Source organism: Thunnus maccoyii, chromosome 3, assembly GCF_910596095.1.
Source record: "Thunnus maccoyii chromosome 3, fThuMac1.1, whole genome shotgun sequence".
Classification (NCBI taxonomy): domain Eukaryota; kingdom Metazoa; phylum Chordata; class Actinopteri; order Scombriformes; family Scombridae; genus Thunnus; species Thunnus maccoyii.
In genome coordinates this window covers 27,557,258-27,578,948 of record NC_056535.1, presented here as the reverse complement: position 1 = coordinate 27,578,948, position 21,691 = coordinate 27,557,258, and the positions used below count along the sequence as shown (strand labels likewise).

General features: G+C 41.7%; 1 protein-coding gene across 4 annotated transcripts in view; it reads right to left on the bottom strand.

Moving 5' to 3' along the window:
- The window catches only part of ephb2b (eph receptor B2b), a 123,607-nt gene that overhangs the window by 30,030 nt on the left and 71,886 nt on the right, over window positions 1–21,691 (bottom strand). For all 4 annotated transcript variants that reach the window (XM_042405995.1, XM_042405997.1, XM_042405996.1 and 1 more), the window contains exons 4-5: window positions 3,482–3,637; window positions 1,390–1,725 (exon numbers count right to left, since the gene is read on the bottom strand). In XM_042405995.1, the coding sequence (XP_042261929.1) occupies window positions 1,390–1,725; window positions 3,482–3,637 (492 nt within the window). The remainder of the gene's footprint in view (window positions 1–1,389; window positions 1,726–3,481; window positions 3,638–21,691) is intronic.

The following is a 21,691-nucleotide window of genomic DNA, read 5'->3' as shown; positions in this document are numbered from 1 at the left end:
AGAGGTCGCCGTTTGAATGAAGGCCTCCATTTTAGTGTGACTTAGAGTTTCAGCATTGTAACTGAGTACTTTATGGAGCTTTTACACAAACAGATTTCTGTAAACATTGAAGCTTGCTACAAAAGGTCAATTTAAGAGAAGAAATCTTTTAAATGTGTTCTTCCAACTTGTATATCCTCCCTATTTGACTGCTTCCATGTGGGCATCTAGACAGTTAGGAATTCCGGAGGAAAGTAATGAGAGAGTGAGAGTGTGTAGTTAAACAAAACCTGATATGTCCACTGTAGCAAAAGCACAGTAACACAGTGCTTTAGGTAGCTCAGTCATAGAAGACTGGCCTCAGTGCAGGGGGATGGATGATGAGAGATGACAGGCACTTACGCATGTTGCCAATAGGATGCAAAGCCAGTGCAAAGATAAAGCCCAGCCTGTATCCCCCCACGCTCATCAGTGCTGGGGGGAGCAAAGCTTGGCACGGCAAATGATGCGTTTCATAGAGACAATTAAACAGCAAATCAATGCTGCCTCGTTGAAATAATTAGGGATGCGGCCGACTTCAACCACAATCACATAGTGAAACACATGCAAAGCTCCAGTGGTAGCAAAGGAGACACTGAAGGAGATTTTGAGGTATATTTATAGAAGATCCTAAAGATTAAAAAGTTACCCCACCCACCAAGGGAACCTGTTTTTTATTAGGGCTCAGAACATATTGAAATACTGGCCTCTCGCTAATCATTGAAGTAGAGTTTTAGCTTACTGGTAACTCATACATACATATAGATAAACAATATAGGACTATACACTACGCTTACTATGTACTACTGTTTTTAAATGTTTCTAATGTAACACTACAACCAAGTGGGTGGATGAGTACAGAGCTCTAAGCACTGAACAGTAGATGAAGAGGAGACAGCAGCTAACCTGCTCTCAACTCCACTGTCTAAAAAACACGGTGATGAGGTCACACTGTAAAGACCAGTAGGCCATCACATTCTGTCTGTCACATCATCGACAGCACTCTCCTACCCGTTTTAGAGCCCTTAATCTGCATACATCACCATACAGGAGAGGAAAGAAACTGACTTAGTGGAGGTCTATGCTCTGTGCATTATGTGCTTGTAGAGGAATGAGTGTGATGAAGAGGTACTGTACAGGGCATAAGCAACAAAGTAGCAGCACAGAAATAGACATGGAAGAGAGAAAAGAGAGGAAAAGGCAATATAGAAGAGAAGAGAAGAGAAGAGAAGAGAAGAGAAGAGAAGAGAAGAGAAGAGAAGAGAAGAGAAGAGAAGAGAAGAGAAGAGAAGAGAAGAGAAGAGAAGAGAAGAGAAGAGAAAACCACACTGGGAATATAAAGTGTAGAAAAAGACAGATGGGCCCACTTACCAGCCTGGTTAGTGGTAATGTTGACTGAGGCGTACTGAGGGGAGTAGGGGCTCTGATCTGACACCCCGTTGACAGCCTGCACCTCAAACGTGTACTGTGTGTGGGCCAACAGGTCACTAATGTAGACCCGGGATTCTGTCAGGCCCAGCTGACGGGGCAAAAACTGAACGTTGTCCCCACAGCGGGTGCAGCCTCCCCGGCCTCCGCCGCAGCTCTTGCAGATGATGTTGAAGACTACATCCTCCCGGCCCCCCGAATCCCGAGGGGGCATCCACTCCAGCATCACAGAGGTTTCATTCACGCTGGAGATGACAGTCTGCGGAGCTGAAGGGACAGCTGAAAAACACAAGAGAGATTATGGAGTTGAGGGATCAAATAAATGCATGGATATTTTGGGAAGCAAGTTCTTTGATCAGATAGTAGTGTGTCAGGAAAATATGGATGCATACAAGCCACAGCTTCAAGGTGCTTAGTGCATCTATGATTGTATAGAAATGCTCTAATTTTTATAATGGAGGCTGTTTTGTGTCCTTTATGGTGTGGAGGGCATAATTACCAACTCTATTTAAATAACCCTAAACAGGAGGAGAGAAAATCGACAAGCCGACTAAGGTATTATAGCCTCTTTGAGTTCTGAGCTGTCAGTGTTCCAAGCTGGCACTGCCTCTTCCCTCGGGATGCCCATTTACGCTATCTCATTTTCCATGCTGGTGTCCACTTTGTCAAGTATTTTCTTAACATCTATTCTTGACAGTTTTCTCATGGAGCCTCGTATAGAGTTACTCCAGTGGAGAGAAACCTACTGTTTCTCCTATTGAGACATTCTTAGAAACTAGGCATTACGGGGTGGAAACTTTCCACATGGTGCTACACGTTGAGTGACAGGCCAAACAAATAAACAATGAGAACTGTTTATCTTTTACAGCCATGTGCACCTAATTATGGAAGACGTAACCTCCAAGACTAATGGGATAAACAATTCCACTCCTCCCACAACATCCGAAATCTGAATCGATCACTTCGTATATTTAATTGGCAGCAATTAACAGATCTCCGGCTCTGGAAAGAAGCCCATTGGAGTGCCCTTCTTGGTGTCTCTCATACAAGGAAACATAACTCCTCCTTGGCATCTCCTTCCCGGGGAGGAGGACTAATATCCCCCCCATTAGCTGGCGGGCTGCTCTGATGGGCCCATTCCCCTGCTTTAATCAGGCCGGGCCCTGCTGCGCTTAATACGGGTGACGTGACACTGCTGCTTTCTCATTCACAACAGCTGCTCGACTCCCAGAGCCAGGCTTATGCAAATCTCCTTTGTTGGAGACCATCAAATCTTTTCCCTCCTCTCTCCCTTTCAACAGGCAGAGAGGGAGTGAGGAAAAAACACTACCAAAATGTTGAAAGGGGTTTTTTTCTCACTCACCCGTGTTTTGTTTTAGTTAGACCACACTCTATGCACTGATTCTCTGTCTTTCTCACATACACACTAGCCCTCTCCCTCCCTCTCGAATTCTCTCTTCTTGTTCATTTCTTTCTACGTGTCTTTCCCCTCACACTTTACCCCTCCCTTGCTCACTTTTGCTTTGGTCTATCCTTCCGTCTCTCTCTCTCTCTCTGTCTCTCTCTCTCTCTCTCTCTCAACCTTGGTGTCAGCCTCAAATTCAAATTCAAATTCAAACAGCTTCATTGGCATGACAAGAGAGAGTCTCGCCTGGGCTCATTCTCCGTGCCTGCCCCTTCACAAAGCTACGCGCCCTGGCCCAGTAACCTCTGGTCTGGCTTGGAGTACGGGCTCTGTGATGTTGAGGAGGGGCAGCCGAGCCTTGTGTGTTGGGTCAGATCTGTGGACAGCCACACTATGGGCATGTCAGCGTCGCATTCGTGTGAGGGACAGCTCTGACAGGGTTTCTCTGTTTGGAGTTACACAGACTACCACTGTCCTTTGATCCTGGGGCTCTTCTGCTTGCGGGTGTGAAATGTGTATGTGTCAAAGAGCTCATATTTGACACCAAAGACTTTGCCAGTACATATTCCTTTCTATGTCCTATGTGTGTTTGTGTGCATTTACACATAACAGCCTCAGCTCTATACATACTTGTGCAAGGCATTTGGAGGGGATCTGAGTCGGTGCGATAGTATCCGTTGCGGCAAACGCAGTTAATGGCGCCTTCACTGGTGGTGCGGCTGTTGATGGGACACTGCATGCAAGGCTCGTCTCCCTGAGTCGGCTTGAAAAAGCCTGAGGGGCAAGCTGAAAGACAAAAGAGAATAAGTATGAGAATCACAAGGAAAAAAAATAAACAACTTTTTTTTAGCACAAACTTCTTTCTATCAGAAAAATGTTCATATTGAGCACTGGATACAATGTGAACAGACTTTCACTTTATCATTTTGTCCATAAATGATCAGATATAGTGAAAGAATCACAATTTCCCAGAGCCAAAGGTAAGTAAAAGTCTTTTTTTTCATTTTCCGTCAATCGACTAATAAATGACTTACTTATGACGAATCATTTCAGCAATAAAAGGGCCAGCGTTAACCATACAATAAACAGCAAGTTAAATATAGCAGTCATATACAATTGAATCTGTTTGAAAAAGAGAAAAACATGGAAAGTTTGAGCTATCACTTCAGTATTTCACTTGATTTACTTTGAACTACACGTAACAGGCGTTTGGTTACATTTTCCGATACAGCAGAAGCCATCGAGTGACCTGAATTCAAAGCAACCCAATAAACACACAACCCGACATATAAAAATACAACAGTGAGACCTTGCATGTGAGGCAACTCTCAGCAGATATGTCAACAAGGCAACATGTTGTAAGTTTGCTTTGAATTATTCACCATGCTCTAGTTGCCTAAGAAATCTCTGAAGTGCCCTGCTAAGAGCCCTTTTAAGGGCCTCTCTATGGAAACCTGGGAGAAAAGTTACATTCATGATAGAGACAATGATGAACACACACCACAGTTGATATTAAAATCTGTATTTGCACATCTGCCTGTGAGTGGGTGAATCACATGCTTTATATTGAGTAAATCTGTTTGTGCTTTGCCATAAGCATCAGCCGTGATGATTAACAAACAACCTTTACTATCTGTGAAATCCCCTTATCCTCTGCTCAGTTACATTCCGCCTAAACCTTCATTGCTTAAAAAAATAACATTTTTTTCCAGCAGTTGCACCTGCACCATGTCAAGAGCCTTTTTTTCTATTTTGGGCAAAACCAGTGACGGTTTTGCTTCAGGTAATCCAGCTCCCACCTGCCCCACCGATAAAGGAGAAAATACAGAGGTGTTGAGAGTACAGTAACGTGAAAAATTCAGACCCGGGACACGCTGCATATCTGAAGTTAAAACCCCTCAGGTCTGTCAGTGTTGTTGTTTTTCCTATTATATATTTATATTTATTTATTATTTATTGACTGATGAAATGAAATAAGCTGCTTTTCCTTGAATTTATGGTTCTCTTCCTTACATCATTGTTGAGTTAGTTGTGGTAGGTTCATAGGACTGTTTTTTAAATCACACTATCAAAGCTGATTTTGACATGTGCACTTATTTCTTGCACTTATAGTATTTAAAACAATTTAACTCACTTATCATGGGAACTGTTTTTTCCCTCATTTTCTATATATGTTCCGGAAAACATACTATTACATGACTTTCTCCATTGTAAAGTAATAAAAATACAGACATCATTTCATTATGAGGCTGTGCTGGCAATTACAGCTCAGCTGTAGCATCTGGAATATGGAAAAATCTGCAGCTGCAACTCCCATTTAAGAGGAGGTCAAATCACAAGGCAGAATTAGTCCGGATCCGATCCCAATGTTTATATTACACAGACACATCACTGTACTCACAGACCCTACAGGCCAGGGATTAATGCTCTCTCTCCCCCCCTCCCTTTTACCTCAAAGTACATTACACAGAGCCATCACCCTCTAAATCTGACTACACTACATAAAACAGAAAACAATGGACAGATATTGGATGCAATAGCAAATTAATACCATTCTACAAATAAATAAGATATGAAAAATAATTTCTTGTTGATTTTATTGATACACTAAAGTTTGATACATTCTATTAGTCCTCCTGTTTATTAGATTCAAAAGATTCAAGAGAATCTCCTGAATCTGTAGATTGATAAATTCTATTAGTCTAGCTGTTTTTTATGCCATGTTTTCAAGGATAGAGTATAAGTGGTTCAATATGATCGACCGTAGTATATTATTTGAGAGTGGGTGCATTAAAAACAGCATCACTAATGCAGTTTAAAAGAGAAGATGTTTTCATTAAATCGATATTGTGTAAAGCATATTTGAGTTCAGTACAAGAAAAAGGAGAGATGGATGACATTTAAACAAAGATGTGCTTTAAATTGTACACCCGCTTGTGCAAAACATAAAAGAGTTACAAAGCAATATGCTCGTTTGTAATGGTTTATTTTGGTTATCACAAATGTCAGCGGCAGAAAGAGTTATTTCAAAATAAAACTGAAGTAACCTTAAAGATCTCATCATGACGTATTAGCTTTGACATGTTTTTCTTCTTCCATGATTGATGGGGGAAAAGGTTTTGGGTACAGAGTGAAACGTGAGGCCTGGACATTCACACTGCCAGTCAACAAAGTCTCTGAATGAGGCCCAGGCAACAGCTATGTGGGGAATTGGGATCGAACCTCTGCGGCACAGTAAGGTCTATGGGAGTGCGGCGCTCCGAGGAGCAACACCAAAGGAAACAGCATAAAGAAGTGGTGGCGGGGGCGAAGAAGAGAGGAGAAGTGTAGGGATGGAAACAAAGAGGAGAGGGGAGAGGTGGGGAAGGTTTGTGTTTGGGACTTCTTGAGCCAAGGAATTCAGCGTGTTACTGTGCCCACAGTGAATGTATGTGCTGCAACAGTATGCAGACTGTGCATAACAATCAGAACAATGACTTTAAAACCTGCATGGGGAGTAAAATGAAAGAATATAATTGATTAGCACTTATAAAGCTTCAGGTAATGCAGATTTTCCCATCAAGGACTAAACATCCACAGACAAAGGCCCTTTCATCTGGTATGCTAAATTATTTTGCAAAAAACAAAAAGGACAGAAACAAAAAAACAAAAAAGTTTTTATATGGATTCTAGATTTGACTTAGGCATTATTTATCTTAATAGCTTGTGAAAAAAATCCCATTATGTTTTCATACATGCTTAAAAGTGTCTTAAATACCATAAATGGTCAAATCTCACAAATAGCTTTCAATTGCTGTATTATTACTTGTGTTTTATCTACTGTTATTTCAGCAGATATATTTATTTTTTGTCTTTGATGTCTTTGTTTTACTTTAAGGGGTTTTGCACTTTGTCTATATATCATTTTACAAGTAGGCCTACATGTTAAAATTTGAAAAGTAAAAATAAAGTATATATTTAAAAAAATCCTTAAGTATCTTTGAACAAACAGAAAAGGACGTTAACTTTCACTTTCAACTAAAACAGACACATATCAGGCAACTGTTCATGAAATATAAGTTGTCTGCTTCTTAACATCTTTTCTCAAATATTTAGCTTGGTGGTTTGTGTTGTCTCACTTGGAGTACCAGACAGGGGATAGATAGAGCCAAACAAAATTTTATATTACATAAAAATAAACAGAATTGACATCTGAGTATTTAACAGTGAATTTTTTGTCATTTGTAGCATTGCCTCCAAGACAAGGTGCAACCATCTGGTACCTAAAAAGGTTAAAAGAATCCATGAAAAAAGTATTTGTGAAAACCATCATATCCAGTTCAAGAGGACACTGTATTATATGTCTTGGCATGCCTCTCTGCCCTGCCACGGTCATTATTTTGGGGGAAATATTTGGGGAATTTCCACTTTATACGTAGATGATAGATTTTAAGAGTTGCAAAGTTGTCTGGTGTCAGATGTAGGGAAGCAGAGACTCGGAGAGCGGTGATTAAAAAACAGATCAGAGCTTTAATTCCCTACCTCCCTGCCTGCCCAGATTGCTGCTGTTGAGCTGTTTGATCACCGTCCTGGCAGTCTTGCTCAACATGCGAGAGCTAAAGGCTGTTTTTTTGGATGTTTCCTCTAACTTCAGATATCCTTCTGGCAAGAAGAGTTAATTACTGCAAGAATATTCATTGACAGCAGCTCCTCTGTTGTTCCTGTTTCCTATACTTAAAAAACAAAAAAAAAAAACACCGCTATTAATATCATTAATATCATCAAGCAAACATGCCGTGTTTTTCTGTTAAGATCTCTGGGGGCTGCGAACGTGGATGCTAGAACTGGGACAAACAATGAAATGTGGCAATAAGTCAAGAACAAAAGCCACATAGAAAAGCTTTAAGGGAATTTATAAACACTTCAGACTCAATTTAGTGTTAACCATGTCAAAAGGTCCAGATCACCTCAAATTGGTTCCAGGCACCGTGCAGGCATATTCACTTTTCTCATATTTGAAAAACAAGTGAAAACTCCTGCTATTGGGGTGGGAGTTTTTCTTCCAATGTTGTTTGATCATTCTAAGTATTACATTACTTTAATCCAGTATTGAGTCTTAATACTCAATCTAGATACCCACCCCCCGCCCCCCCAACTACCCCACCACACACACACACACACACACACACACACGCACACCAAACCTCCAGCTGCTTGTGTCTGTCCATGTTTATGACTTCTAATAACATATAGTGACATAAAGGCTTTAATTAGGGGTTTTTGCTAGACTCACTGAATAAAAACAGTGCTGCGAGAGCTGCGAGAGGTAAGTTGCCGGGCCAGGGTGCTAGTCAGTTTTTACAGCAGGTAATTTGCTGGTTGTTTCAAAGGTTTCCTGAATATTATAGCCGGGGAGATTTATAGCACATTGAAGACAAGACCTGCAGCTAAAACCATCTGAATCCTACAAAGTATGTGCGTCTGTGTGTGACTGTTTGTGTGTGTGTGTGTGTGTGTGTGTGTGTGCGTGTGTGTGTAAGAGAGAAGAGAAACGCGCAGAAGAAAGACGGAGAAAAGCAGGGAGTGTTGTTTTCAGCTGCAATTCCGATGCGACCAACCATACTGGAAACACTTCTGAGTTCCCGGTGAATATGAATGCTGATTTGGTCAGCAGTCACACACACACACACACACACACACACACATACACACACATAGAGAGAGGCCAAACAAAGACTGGACATTTGACATTGCCATGATGGCCGCCTGGGCAGTGCTGTACACTCACAACCAGACAATCAGATGGCTGATACCAGGTAATCCAGCCTAAGGCCACACCTATTGAGGAAAAGAAGAAAAAAAACAACCCCAACGTCCACCCAGTCTTTCACCCACCATCTCTCATCTACACCACCCAACAGAAAGACTCTTTGTCCAGCAGTCTGGGGCATTGCTGCAACAACAGCACACCCCTTCAGCCCCCGCTTCCCTGTTCTTGCCGTTCCCCCCTTTTCAGGACTGAATTCACCCTCCCCCCAAAACTGCTTTATTTAATGAACACACCATTAAAGAAGAGACAAGGGAGACAAAGACGGGCAAGGTGTGTGTATGTGTGGTGTTCGGGGGGTGTGAAAGAGAAAAGGCTGGAGGGGCAAAAAAAAAAAAAAAAAAAAAAAAAAAATCAGAGGTGCTAGGTTTTGTGAACACAGCAGGAAAAAGTGCTGAAAGCGGTGAAAATGGCCAGCGTCAGAGGGATTGTGTGTGTGCGTGGATGCTGGGTATTTCCCTGTATTCCATTGTGACCAAAGAGGCCGCTACAGTCTACACACAAGTTTGGGCCTCTATTTGCTTTGGTGCTGTCTGTAAAAACAGTTTATATGAATCATCGCGGGGACAGATCAGAGGCTATCGTAAATAGATGTGTTTCTTTCACAAGACAGACCACTGATGCTCAGAGGAGAAAATTTGTTTTAGACAACCTGTTAGCTTTTGCAGAAGCTCTCTCATTACCTCTACCATCCTGCAACCACAACTACAGACCATCAGCCTTTGAATTGGTCACATGTATGTAGAGCGTCACCTTGTGAAGCGGCAGTCATGACCGCAGAGTAACCAGCGGAGAGCAGCCACGAGTTGTGTCTCTGTTCTGGGAGTGAGGACAAGCCAGCTTGTCCCCCCTCCGCCCAGCACTTCCATGGGGAACACTAGCTAGCACTGTTTGCAACACAGGGTCTCTGCAATTCAATTAGGAACACAGTCCTCCTTGCTGTCTAATTCAATCAGGCTTGTGTGAAAGCTATTAGACAACTGGCATTCGCTTCACCCCACACACACTGGCACACAAATGAGATATTCATTTCTCCCTCTAGGTTTCCATGTCTGGTGCAATTAACAGGTCTGGGACTCTGCGTGGCTCCTCACACTATAAGCCAGGACAGTGCCAGTGTGTGAGATTGACCACTGATGACCTACAAGGTGTAAATCAGGCTACTCTCAAACTCAAGGATAGCACAGGGTCGTTTAGATGGGCTGTTTTCTAACAAACTGATGTCAACATTTGTAACGAAGAAATGTTCAACTTTAAGCAACCAGGGCAGCAATTACCAAACCACTTAAAATAACTGAAAAAAGGACACAGGCACTTTCGTGGGCTTACCCAATGAAAGGAAAAAACATTACAAGTAGTTATTTTAATTATTAGGTGCTACTTTTAACTCCATTAACTTTAGAGGTGAATTCCATACTTCAGGCTTTGAAAAAAATGCTTCACATCAGCTCTGACAATTCAAAGACTCAACCAGAGGTGAGCTTTTTCAGAGTTACGTGATTTGTTTGTGCTTTCAAACCCCTCAAATGCATGTTTGCTGATCCAGACATCTTAAATATAGGCATTCATGCAAACTGCTGTGTGATTGTGTGTTTGTGTACGTTGAGGGTCTTGTGTGTCATGGGGTATAGGAGGATAGGGGGGTGATTGGGAAGTGACTTTTCTCTTTGTGTAACTCAGCATTTCGCTCTAAGCTGCATCTCCTGTGCAGTTGTCACAGAGCTCACATCCCCAATCCTCCTCCAGCAGGCACCTCTGAGACAGATTAGGAGCCAAAGTGAGTAGCAGATTAGCTGGAAATTTGGGACACCTGGGAAATGAGCTCTGTGGGTGCAGGCCCCTTGGGAGGGCTCAAGCTCAAAGCACACACAGAAACAAGATGTGTACTGTGCGCACTCCCAGGACACTGAAAACACACAGGACACTGCCCCACACACATCACACATACACACAGAGCTCATTTAATTCCATCTTCTTCCGATACATATACATCGACACATAAATAAGCAGAGACCATAAAGAAGGAAGCTGCTAATAAATTCCATCTGGCCACTGCCCAGAGGACAATTTCAGCCCATACTGCAGGGGCTTAACCCCATATAGAGTTGAGTCTCGATTCGAAACCGATTCTCGATTGAACGAATAGAAAAGGAGGCCCTATTTTTAGTCTCTTGCTCCAGTATACTGTGTGCTAAACCATTCACTGGTGTCCTTAGTCCACTGAGATACAATATGAAACATAACTGGCAATTAAGATAAATGGCCCGCAGCCTTTTTTATTTTAAAAAGTTAACTGCAGTTATTAATTAATTAATTAATTTGAAAGCATCTTACAGTCTCCTGCTTGTATGAGAATAACAAAATGAGGGGGAGTGCTCCACTGTGTTATTATTAGCGTTATATCTCCAGCAGTGGAGAACAGCCTCTCCCCTGCATCGTTAGCTCTGGGGAAAGACATTGTTGTATCTTGCGCTGAGTGGGCGCAGGGTTTTTGAGGTGAAACAGACTTATTTTCTTCACCTCAGAGCTGTTTAAGTTCTGCAGTGTTTGTTGGTCAGCTGGTCTTGTTTGTTACTGCTTGAGTTCGCTGCTCCACTCCACTAATATAACATTTTTGCATTGGCACTTTTGTCCAATCTGAGTCAAACTATGCCACGTTGATTTGCATTTCCATTACCAGTTTAAACGCATCATATTGCACCCAAGATGGACCATCCCTGAAGTTGGGTCAAAGCGCACCCGACCTGCCTCCAAGAGGGTTGCGGTGATGTCAGATGGGCTTCCTCATCATTTAGGGAGCAGTCTGCTAACTTCCAATTTAGCCCTCCGTTAATTTGAATGGGATAAAATGATTCAATGGTGCAGCTCTTCTAGACTTTCCAAATGTTATCGGACTGAATGTATCAAATTCTGATAGTGAAACAAGTCATTTTGCAGGTGTTTTGATGCTCAAAAAAATGTATCTGCCGTTTTATAGCTATTCCTTTGACCACCAGCACACTTCCTGGGGGCTTGAGTAAACAGTGCTATAGGGGGCGCTGCTTTTAAATGTCATTGACTCAAGACAAGCATGTTATCATTTAAAGACACACTTTCAAGCGGGTAGCTCTGTTGTAATGTTTTGTGTTTTTTTGTGTGAAATTTCAACACCTCTAATATATAGTATGTGGCACATAAAGCTCACCACAAGGTTTGGTATTCACAAGGACAAAAAGTAGTTTGCAGCACTGTTAAGAAAGTCAGTGGCAGCTAAAAATACTCCTTAAGGGAAATATTAGTCATGTAACAACAGGTGTAAATTAATTTCCCACTAACTGACCTCATTTCTCATTATCTCCTTAACTTAAGCCATAAATAACTCCAGCAAGCAACATGGCATAGACATACTATACACATACACAGATGTTCTGCTTTAACAAACTTTACATACCTTTTCAAAGAATTGCACCATTGCTCAAACATACACATACAGGTATGCTACTAGGGCTGCAGCTCACAACTGTTTTCATTCTCCATTAATCTTTAAATAAATACTTCATTATTTATATTTATAATATAAATATGTCAAAAATAGTGCCCATCACATAAACGCCCATCACAGTTTCAGAGAGCTCAATGTGACAACCTCAAACTGCTTGTTTTGTCCACCGAAAAGACCAAACTCCAAAGATACACAGTTAATAATAATATAAAACAAAGAAAAGCAGCAAATTGTCTGAACACTCAGACATTTTTGCTTGATAAATTACTTAAATGATGAATCTAGATAAATTTACTGTTGTTGGACTAATCAATTAATCAGCTCAATTATACATCAGTATATGGTTTGTAGTACCTTCAAACACACACAAAGCTCACCACTCCACCTCCAGAATATTCAACGTTTCTGGAGATAGTGCGTCATTCCCATGTGGCATACGTTAGTTTCTTGATTCAAACAACGCTGGCAGAGTGGCCCTCTGTTCAAGACCACAATGCTCTCATGATGATCATCAGGTCATAAATACCAAAGGGAGAAAAAAAATCAATGAAAACTATCTTAACCACAGTATTTCCATACTGTCTGATAACTACCATCTGTCGATAGAGGAGGAAACAGAGATGAAAGTGGAGTATCACTGGAGCCATGCATGCAGCACAGTAATAACGTCTGGAATTTTCACAGCACTCCCCCTTTTTTTTTTTTTTTTCTTCTTTTCCCACTTTTTTTTCAGCAAGGGGGAAAAGAAGCACAAATGTGGAATGGTTAAATTACAGGCATGTGAGCCAATACATATACGCACAGTGCAGGGATATGAACAAGGCTAGAGGGTGGGTGGTTGTGGGGAATAAAGCGGAAAGGGTCATTTCATGCAGGCAGATCACTTGACAGCTTGCTCTCCAGAGGATGTAGGGGTCCAATCAGGTTGCCAGTGGACCCCTTCGGTACACTGGGCTGCAGATGGCTGGGGTGTGGCAGGAGGCAGGCCCCTCTGTCGGCATTAATCTCCATTTAAGATGGCTTGTCAACCTTCAGAATCCACATCACAGCAACATTGTATTCCATTATTTGTAATGACGGATCATTACCAGAGCTGGAAAAAGTGTCACTTAATGCAGATAATGGTACATAATTTGAAATTATGGCATGGTCCTGTGTAATCTGACCACCAAATGAGCCTCAGAAAGGGTAATTAATTCAAATTCTGTGGCTGCTTGCATAAGGATGGGAATTAGCAGATGTATGAATGTGGTGTTCAGTGGTTATAAAAAAGCCTAATTCAAATTAATTCAGCTCAATCATTTTGGATAACAATTAAGAATTAATTGCATTGCAGCCCTAATTTAGGATGACTCGGTTAAACCAAATTACATCACAGTTTGTCTTTTAAAATGTTAAATCTCTTTACACAATAACAGCCTTAGCTTTGTTTTTATGTTTTAACCGCCCACCAGCAATCGCTAACTCAATGATGTCCCCTGTCTTACTGGGAGTTAATTCTGTTGAATAAAATTATTCTCCCCCAAACAAAGACAGTCTGGCCTTACTGAACATTCCACACAAGCTGAAATCAGAGACACTGAACTTTCACTGTCATGTGACACCAAGCATCAGTTATTGTGCTTGTAATGCTACAGCAGTGCTGATGGTGGGAAGGAGGGGAAGAAAAAAAAAACGACACCTGTCTTTTCATGTACAGCAGTGCCTGAGTGGGCGTACACTGTTTCGAATCTGAGACAGAGGTAAATGAGGCAACTTAGGAGTGATCAGATGTCAGAGTGTTAAGCTGTCATTGTTTATGCAAACAAAAGAATGTGAGCAGACTCCACCCAACCTCTCCTTCGTCCTCATGGGAACAGATCACAGAATAGCACAACATCTCTGGAAAGATGCACCCACTGCACAAGATTGTACAGTGGGCGCAATGACGAGCTGCATCCTTGAAAAACTATTTCCCTCCTGCAGACAATTTCTCACATTCCACACCACTCGTACTTAATACTCTCTAAGCCTATTATTCATAAATTTATTTTTAAGGCATTTGCACAGAGGACTGTGGTTACAGTATGTCCTCTCCTAGACACACAGATCGATGTGTCTGAACTCTTTATGAGTTTTGACTGGGGCTGTCAGAGCTTCAGCCTCCCAAACCCCCAAATGCGCCCTTTTCTCAAGGACAGCTAGTTGCTAGGGCAACAGGAGCCATTGCCATGTAAGGCAGCTTCCTCGCTCCGTTCCGCAGGCTGCACCCGGACCTTACAGCCCTGATCACAGTCTCAGACTGCTGATGACAGTGGGATGGGGTGGAGGAAAGAGGTGGAGGATAAGATGTGGATAAGGTAGAGGAAGGAGAAAGGCAGAACGAATGGAGGATCAAATCAATGACCTCGGTGACCCATTGAAGACATACAGCGGATTTGTCCAGAATTCAAATGATTGGCAGAGATAAAATGCAATACAGGATGAATTATGCTGCCCAGTCCATGAGATTAACAATGTGTTAAAGTTAACTCAATGTTTTGTAGCTTGCTGAAATTCGTAAAATATCATCAGCTTCGTGTTGATTTCAATCTTCCCTATCTGGTTCAACAGCCAGCATTTTCTGCCTGACACAAAAGCCCCAGTTGTTGGCATCCTAGCCGGTACAGGTGAGAGGCATGCAAAGAGAGGGGTAGTGGGGGCGGTGCTGCGGCTGGTGGTGGGTCCTTTGTGCCTGGAGGCAGATGTAGGAAATAGCTGACAGTGGCAATCACTTGTCTGTATGTGTGTGTCTTTCTGTGTGTCTGTGTTTGTAAAGGACAGCACAGAGAGAAAAAGAGAGCAAGACAGAGTGAGAAAGAAAGAGAGGAGAGAGGGTGAAGGAGGGGGGGACTTTACCAGAATCCAAACAAAGGCAGCAAGCGGCACCTCCAAGCTCTATGACAGAGGTTCCCTAGGGTGCAGTCTAGCTGATGGACAGGTGGCATAAAGGGGTTGCGTGTTGTCCAGTCAGTAGGGACAAGGGGGGTGTCACAGGGGAGGGGGAGCAGGAGGGGAGGAAGGAAGGGAGGCTAGGGGGGTGGCATTGCAAGGAGCAGCTGGTGTTGAATCCTGTCACTGTCCCTGTGTAACCCTCCAATGCACACATACAAACACACAAAAAAACACATACACACCTCAAAGAAAGCACAAAAGATAAACATTAGCTACCCTGAGCTGGACTGTGGGTATCATGTTCATAGGCTGGATTTTAATCCAGCCATCTCTCCCTGGGGTGTATTTATTAAAGATTACATCAGTTCTTCTGACCACAAGCATTTAATTAGGCAGTGGGGAGTCTGACTGAATTCTATTATCCATCTGATCTACAACTGGAAAAAAAAAAACAACAGCTGTAATGCGCCAATTTTGCATGCATGCATGCATCCAAGAAGTACACACACATGCTTGGAAGCATGCACACACACACAAACACACAAACACACACACACACACACACACACACACACTAAGGGTGGGTGAAAAAATCGATTGACCTAAGAATCTCGATTGTAATCCCCTACAATTCTGAATCGATTCACAGATGTCAAAAATTGATTTTCTAAAAGTTAGTTAATAACGTGATGTCGATGGAACGAAAAAGGCGAGACTCAACTGTGAGGGCATTGCAGCACCCGGACAGTCTACAGCACGCACACGCTAGAGTTATCTTGTAGTTCATCTTTTTAAAAAGGCAGTGGTTGCAAGCATTTTTTTGATTTAATGAGTAAATAATTACCCTTGCGAGACAAACATTAAGTATTAAGAACTCCAGCAGTAACAAACGAGACCGGCTGACCAACACATATTGCAGCATTACACAACTTAAATCAGCTCTGAGGTGAAGAAAATAACTCGGTGCTCAGTCTGTTTCACCTCAAAAACCCTGCGCCAGCTCAGCATCTTGTACAACAACGTCTTTCCCCGGAGCTAACGGCGCAGCAGAGAGGCTGCTCTCCACTGCTGGAGATATAATGCTAATAATAACGCAGCAGAGCACTCCGCCTCCTCCTCCCCCTCATTTTGTTATTCTCATACAGGGCAGGAGACTGTAAGATGCTTTCAAACTAATTCATTGATTAATGCAATTAACTTTTTAAAATGAAAAGGCTGCAATGTTTCATATTGTATTTCAATGGACTAACGACACCAGTGAATGGTTTGGCACACAGTATACTAGAGCAAGAAACTGAAAATAGCGCCCCCTTTCCTATTCATTCAAACACGAATCAGTTTTGAATTGAGAATTGATTCTGAATTGAATCAGAAACCCAAGAATTGGAAGTCATTTCGTGAGATTCCCAAATATCCACACCCCTAACACACACACACTTCACTAAAGAATCATTTCACTTAAGAATTATACAAAAAGGTAACCTATCTCTTAATGGACCATTTTTTAAATCACATCATGTTCTCTCAATAACCAGAAAGTAAGAGGACAAATTTTAATGTTTTCCCCTGACAGAACACTAAAGCTTTTTGTGAAATTAATTGTTCCACAACTGTTACAAAATGTGTAAGCTGCTCTGAATAAAACTAGATCAAAGTGAACCATGCAGGCAGTGGTACATGTATATTCTCTCTCTGATTATGTGACCCGAATCAGGCTTGCTTGTCAAACACATAATAAGCTGGTGAAAATTCAAGCCTTGACATGCCACAACAGAGTTAAATCGCCAAAACAGGATTAAAAATGATATCAAGACTCTAAAATGCAACCTCAAGGATTGAAATCACACACATTTGCAAACACACAGACACACACACAGACAAAGACACACATACACACACACTAAACACACCCAAAACCTCTTCCCTGTACCATTACACCTGCGCCTGAAAAGGCCGGTATTGTTGGGAGGAGATTCATTTGAAGGCTTTAATGGCTGCTATTTAGAGGTGGAATACATTAAATAGCCCAATCATGGCTGCAGAGTGAGGTGGTGGCCCCAGCAAATTTATACTGAGTGAATAGATCGACTAATTAGCCTTTAAATATGTTATTGATTCATCTAAAACAAGGGATCCCTGAGCTATTCATCTGCCTGCTCTGCGTTTTCTCCCCCTCTATGACTACATCCTTAACCCTGATAAGGGAGGGGCTTGGCTGGCTGGTCTCCCTTCCATTTGTCCTAATCAATGGAGGCTGTGCAGCCCAGACCCAGGGGGTCAGTGAAATTAAGTACCCAGCTCACACAGAGAGGGATCTGGCCAATGCTGGGGCGGGGGGGGGGGGGGGGGGGGGGGGACACAGGCAAGCCCTCTGTTACCTTGGCAACTCTGCTGCTGCTGAGTTTCCCCCAATATATTCCTTCAACCCAACTCTTCCCCTTTTTTGGGATGGTGTGCACCAAAATGACTGCTTTCTAAGAATATTGATGGAATACTGTTGGCAAATCCATAAAAAAATACTTTGAAATAAAAATACGAATGTACCATAAAAGTACCATCAAATCTTTGTTTTTCTTCCACTAATGTTTTGCAACAGCTTTGTGTTTGGAAAAAACATATTTGTTTTCTCATGGTCAATAAATTGACAAAACTGAACAATAATAGATAAAAGATATGTATAACACCAGTGTAAACAATCTGCTTTGTGTGCAGTGCCGTCATTTCTCACTATGGGCACCCCTTGGAAACAAACCGATTAAATTCAAAGTATTGATTTAGACATACATAGCGCTGACATGAGTAATAAACTATTCTTTACTGCTGCAGAGACTTCATTGCCATGATAAAGTTTCAAATATTGCATAGGATGACAAACAATTGACTATATTTATTTACTACCTTGTGTTGTAAATAACAATAATAAAAGAGGCAGGTGGGTGTGTGTGTTTTAACAATTGCCACATAGTGCTATAATCAGCCTATAGGTCTAAAATCTAGGCTAGCAAAAATGACCTATAGTTATGTTTACGCCATCTAGCGGTCATAGTAATTATGACCCGTGGAACTGACGTGGTTCAGATGACGTCAATATAAGGTGACTTGATAAGGTGATTTTGTTTTGTTAAGAGGAGGCAGGTTGGGTGGATGGCTAGATTGATAGACTTAGCTGCAGGAGACCACTGTTTGCTCCCCGTTTCCAACCGCGAGTCAGGACATTCTTTTAAAAACCGTAACGTTGTGGTGTTTCCTGTTGTAATGACAGTGAAGGTTACGTAACTTTAAGTAAGTATGAACCATGTTTCAAGTGATCATTTTAACCCAAACCATCTTTCCCTAACCCTCACCAAGTGGTTTTTGTGCCTAAACCTAATCAGACCTTAACCACAGTGTTGTCACATCATAAAACATCATTATTTTTAACAGTGATTTGTAACGGTTTTGGAAAAATTCATATTGCGGTCCAATGGGTCGTTCTAGAGTGCATTACTACAGCCTCTAGGTGGCGTAAACGTAACTATAGGTCGTTTTTTGCCGGCTGAATTTTAGATCTATACTGTCGTTTAATTATGAGGATATGTTGGCTATAGGCCTTCCTAAAGATCTGACAGGATTAAGAGTAGAGGTGATTAAGAAAATAAGTGGTGATTGGAGGGTAACTAAAGATGCTTCTAATCCCCTCCACAAGTGTCAACTCACTGCAAAACGTCAGGAGTTACAGACACAACAGAACATTACCAATCAGGTGAAAATACTTTGCATTCGTTAATACATCTTTTTTTATGTAATATGTATTTATCTACTGGATCTTTACTTGGTTTTGTTTAAGTATCTTTTCTTGTTTCTTGTTTGCATTTTTTCTAACCACTTGTTGCTTCAAGGCCTACTTCCTACTCATGAACATGTATGAACATGCAATGCTCTACCACAAGCTGGCAAAGTAGACTTCACCAACTTGGACTTGAGAAAGAAAGGAAGCTACGGGTTCTTTTTCTGTGTATTTTAGTTTTCTTTTTCTCACCAGCCTTACAGAAACATTAACTTCAGCCTTACTGTGATGTTGTAAAGTGGCTGTTAAAGCCTAAATGAAAAACTTCATGTAGTAAACTGACCTGACAGTTTTAAATTTTTTTGTCACAATCCTGCTAGTAGCTTAGTGGTTTTGGCCATGGTATATCTAAAGCTGGTGTTTCATTCACTGTCAAGAGGAAACTGTTCATCGTCTAATTTCTGGTTCACATCTTGATACAATAAATGTTGCTTTTATATCAATACTTAACACTTGTGGAGAGTCTCTGGGGACTATACGTCAATCATTTACGGGATTAGGATTTGTCATATGACTAAAATTATGAATCATACATGTCTCACACGCATGCACATATAACCTTAATGCCCACCTAGCCCCGAGTCATAGCTTTCCCCTTGGCACAGCTCGACACATTCCAGTTCTGCATATCTGACATATCCATACAGGCCTGCACAGATCATCCTTGACGTTAATGCTGAGGTGCTGAAAAGGTCATTGTAAAAATATAATGCTTGAGTAGATGCCTCCTTCCAGAGAATAGTTACTGTATTTATTCATGAACTGACAGTCATATGAATCATCAAAACTACATCTGTTTGTGCCCTCTGTAAACCAGCAATTTACAACCAAGAAGGGCAGATAGGAACCGTTCAAAGCACATTTACCTACTGTAAACACACACATCAAAGTTAAAATAATGTTTTGGGCATGATTGTTGCCAAATGTAAGTGAGGGTGTTGCAGAAGTTCAAGCAGCTTGAAATGAGTGAGGAACTGCAAAAGGGAGACTGTGGCAGATTAGTCTTGTGTTCCTGGAGGCAGCAGGATTATCCCAGGGAGGCTAGAGGGGTCATGTCAGTTGCACTCAAACTGAAATCCCCATCCATAGCAGACCTGGATGAAATGCCATGTGCAAAAATTCTTTACACATGTTTTACCTGGCTGGAATACCAGATAGGTTTGGTTTTCAAGAAAATGCCAGGAAGGACTAAAGTAAATTTGTGTAACATGTGTGGCTTTAATGGTTTGGGTTTCTGAGACGCTGATCATGTGTTGCTACAAACAGATTAAAGCAAATGGGGGGAAATAATGTGCAAAAACTATTTCACCAGGTCTGGCAAAGACAAGGAGAAAAGAGGAGAGGCACAGACAAGTCTTGCTCTGTTGCATGACGTTTGATGAGGAAATGGTAAAGGCATCCATCCAAGAGCTTCGATTTGTGGACCTCTGCCAACTCCTTTAACCAGAGACATAAGCAATTGATTAAAGAATAAGCAAAGTTGCAGTCCTGAATGGGGATATTTTATGGGCTCTTTTCTGAGACTGCATCAACAGCCTTTGATAAGTCTATCAGATTTTTAATGTCCAATCTAACTTGATGATAAGGGGCATCTGTTCCACCCCTCCCTCAAAGTCACAGTCAGTGAGGTTTCCTTGTGCGTGATCAACATTAACATATTATCCCATTTATTGTTCCAGTGTCAACATACCGAGTATTTTATCAGAGGCAATAACAAAACAAGCATAGATAGAGATGTTTTTTAGGATCTAAACTTTGGCTGCTATGCTTCTTCTGGACAGAATGTGTTCTGCAGGGCACCACCAGGGGCCTCCTAAGAGGTCAAATACCTTCTTATCAGCACACACACAACAGGTTCTGTCTCGACAAGCTCAATTAGCCAGCGCTTAGTGCAGTGTATGAGGAGACCACGCTCTCAGCACGAGGCCCATATCAACAGAACCAGGGAGATGACAGACAAGCCGGACCCACAAAGGCCTGATTGTGGCGGTCCCTGGAAGGTCGGTGAATGGGTAAAGAGGGAGGAAGGACTTATGTTCTCTGGGTTTTTTTGTGATGTGACTGATAAAAATCTCTAAGCCGGATGACAATGCCACTGTAGAAAGTCTTCTGGATAAATTACTTCCATTGAGGTCAAAATCCTGAAATGAGCATAACAGAACAAAGTGCCAATAATGAGTTTTAAATGAAAGACTGTTCTATTGAAATTGGAGGATATACTGTATCAAATGCATTGTTTCCTTGTGCATGCTCTTGCATAACTGACAAGGCCAGACAGCTTGCAGCACGCCTTGATGGGGCAGCTGTGTTATTTAAAAGGGCAAAAAAAAAAAAAGGAGAAGGGCAAAAGATAAATAGTGAGGTGCTTAGGCATGTCACCCGACTGTTATGATAAAACAGTGACAGTATTCCAGGATCTCAGCTGCCTTGAATAGCATAACAGTGATCCTGTTGATGCCCATCCTTCTTGCAACACTATACTGACAGATAACGTAGCACATTAGAGCCATGATTTCAATCATAGCCAGTCATTCAGTAATGGGAAGCCTGCCTGCTGGCATAGTGTACACACAGATGGAATTTAAGCTATGTTTTGCCAGGTTTTCATTGGCCCTTTTCCCCATTGCCACACTTTAATAGCAGTGAGGTACAACACTGTCAATGATCCATATTTAATCACCCTGCTTGCAGGCCCAACTGATTCTGAATTTTGTACCGTGTTGACATAAAACATCTCCTGGTGGCCTTCAGAGCATACATAAAAATCCAATGCCAAAAATTTAATAAAATCGATTACATATGCAGTTGCATAAG